The sequence below is a fragment of the Caenorhabditis briggsae genome, assembly GCF_000004555.2.
Source record: "Caenorhabditis briggsae AF16 supercontig from assembly CB4, cb25.NA_131, whole genome shotgun sequence".
NCBI classification, from domain to species: Eukaryota; Metazoa; Nematoda; class Chromadorea; order Rhabditida; family Rhabditidae; genus Caenorhabditis; species Caenorhabditis briggsae.
The window spans coordinates 1-2,590 of NW_025543367.1; the positions used below are offsets into that span (position 1 = coordinate 1).

Sequence of the window (2,590 nt, forward strand, 5' to 3'; positions counted from 1 at the left end):
TGCACTACTCCAGTAACACCAACATGCCCTGTTATCACCGCTCAGGCTTGTAATACAAATCTCTTTGGTATCAGTACAACCGTAAATAATATGAAATGGGACGACGCTTACAATAACCCCAATGGAGCAGAATACAAAAATGCAGTAAATAACATCACATCTACATTAACAGATTCATTGAATGCTGGATTGAATAATCAATCTTCTTCTTCGTCATTCCTCCGAATTCTCGCTGCTACTGGACCGACTTCTAATAATGTGAAAGTTGAAATCACTCGATTAGAGTTCGTTCAATTTTTGAAAATTGATTTCAAAGTTAACAAATTTAATCTGTTTCAGTAAAGACGGAAATGGGTTTGTCATCGCTACTGGAAACGGTGCTATTTCCGCTGCGGTTCCCATTGAAAACATGCCAAATGCGACTAATGTATCCAATGTTATTACTTCGGATAAAAACACATATTCGAATTCTACAGGTTAGTTGCTCATATACAGTACCAGTTAACAAAATATACAAAAATTGACAGCGCTCTGAAAATGGTAGAAATTAACTGAAAAACACAATTTTAACCCACAAAACTTTTCTTTCAGCTACACCACAAGTTTGCCCAACTTGTTCCGAATGTCAAGTGTGCACAACTCCAACCTATGAGTGTCCAACCTGCACACCATCTCCTGCAGACTGCCCAACTCCAACTCCAACTATAGGTACCACACAAACCAATCCCCCAACCACCACTAGGGCTCAAACGAGCTCCAAAGCACCTTCTACACCTGCACTCACCAGCACAAGAAAAACCACCACACAAGAAACACCCGTCACTAGTACACAATTCAAATTTAACAGGCAGTACCAGCTCAACCCCAAAGCCCCAAACCTCGTCCCCAGTCCCGTCGACCACGACCCCAACGACCACGACCCCAACGACTACGACCCCAACAACCACAACCCCGACAACAACGACCCCGACAACAACGACTCCAACGACTACGAGTCCCACGACTACAAGTCCCACAACCACGAGTCCTTCAACTACAACCCCAACAACAACGACTCCATCAACCACGACCCCGTCGACCACAACCCCAACGACTACAACCCCAACGACCACAACTGTAACCACGCCAACTACATCGACGGCTACAACCACTACTCCAACAACTACTACCACAACTCCACCAGTTCAGTCCACAAGTACAGTAGCATTGCCAACAACTCCAGGAACAACGACTGTCCCCCCAACCATCGGTCCCAATCAATGCTACTATCAGTCAAACATCGCTATCGCCGTGGAGCTCACCAATGACAACTCACCGATAGACCTCAAAATGCAGAGCTTCATTTACAACACCCTTCTATTTTATCCTGGAAATCCATACCAACTGGGAAAAAGAGGAAGTAATATGACAGAGTTGGCTCTTGTACCATATCCAACATATACTGAAATCGGTAGTATCATGGGCTACGGAGCAGCGACGTAAGTTTCTGGAAATATTGACAGAAGATTCAAAGATTCAATTTCAGAACTTCCCAAGAAATATTTGGATTGTTCAATTCTTCATTAACAGGTTTCGCTGGCCCAGATCCGGAAATCTATGAGTATGTTTGCAGTTCGCCTCAAAACAATTAAAATTACTTTTTCAGAGCCCTTAATTTCATTTCCAATCTTACATACGATGGCAACCCTGGCTATGTGATTATCATGGGTAAAAAGTGAGTTCTCTCTTCGAAGTCTGAATTTCAATACTTTAAATTTCAGTGGGTCGTCGGTAATTAAATCAATGCCATCATCTGAACTGCTTCAAACGCGTAGATTCACTGTTATCACGATTGGCTATCAATCAAATGATGATTTCAGTTTATTGGCCTCAAATCCAGGACTTTCATTCATAATTAATCAAGATTCCGATGAACTTGTTGTCGCTCGACAAATTGGAAATATTCTCAGTGAGTCAAAATCAGCATATTTTAACAAAACGGGTCCTGGCGGCCTCTGTCATAATCTCTTTTAGGATCAATGTTTTTTATCAACTGAATTAGATATGCTAGAGCTCAATAAGCACTACAAAATAACATTAATTGGGAATTCGCGTATTGTCTATGAACAAAGTTACAGAAGACAGAACAAGCCAACATAGCAAGCAAGGCCCTGCCCGGTTCGGATCGGCAGCTTTATGACTTGTAACTTTGACCATAGACAAGATAGAGATTTCCAAATTGTTACCTTTTGTAGTACTCGTCAATTTTTATCGTAGCTAATTTGGTTGGTCAAAAAAATATTGATCCTAAACAACTATGACACGGCCCGCTAGGACCCATTTTGGGCTCGTTTTTAAGTATAAAAATCAATGGCAATAAAATAACTATAACAATTTTAGATACATCATACTGCGTACCGTCTCCTCCTTCTCCTGGCTACATAACCTCCTCTACACTGACAGTCGTCACTTCGAAATCGACTCCAGGCCCATCCATCTCGACTGTCACAACTACCCTGCCCCCTTCATCTTCCAGTCCCGTTCCCGTTCCATCGAGCTCACCCAAACCAGTACCACCGAGCTCAATTGGTACATCTAGTACATCCCCAGG

At 42.4% G+C, this 2,590-nt stretch overlaps 1 protein-coding gene across 1 annotated transcript in view; it reads left to right on the plus strand.

The window, feature by feature from the left end:
- Window positions 1-90: 90 nt before the first annotated feature.
- The window catches only part of CBG24276, a gene marked incomplete at both ends in the record, with an annotated part of 4,540 nt that continues 2,040 nt past the window's right edge, over window positions 91-2,590 (plus strand). Inside the window, 8 exon segments of the mRNA XM_045241005.1 lie at window positions 91-284; window positions 340-476; window positions 592-847; window positions 858-1,478; window positions 1,526-1,600; window positions 1,646-1,714; window positions 1,761-1,948; window positions 2,380-2,590. The exon segment at window positions 2,380-2,590 is cut by the window's right edge and continues 1,213 nt beyond it. Of these exon segments, the coding sequence (XP_045091292.1) occupies window positions 91-284; window positions 340-476; window positions 592-847; window positions 858-1,478; window positions 1,526-1,600; window positions 1,646-1,714; window positions 1,761-1,948; window positions 2,380-2,590 (1,751 nt within the window).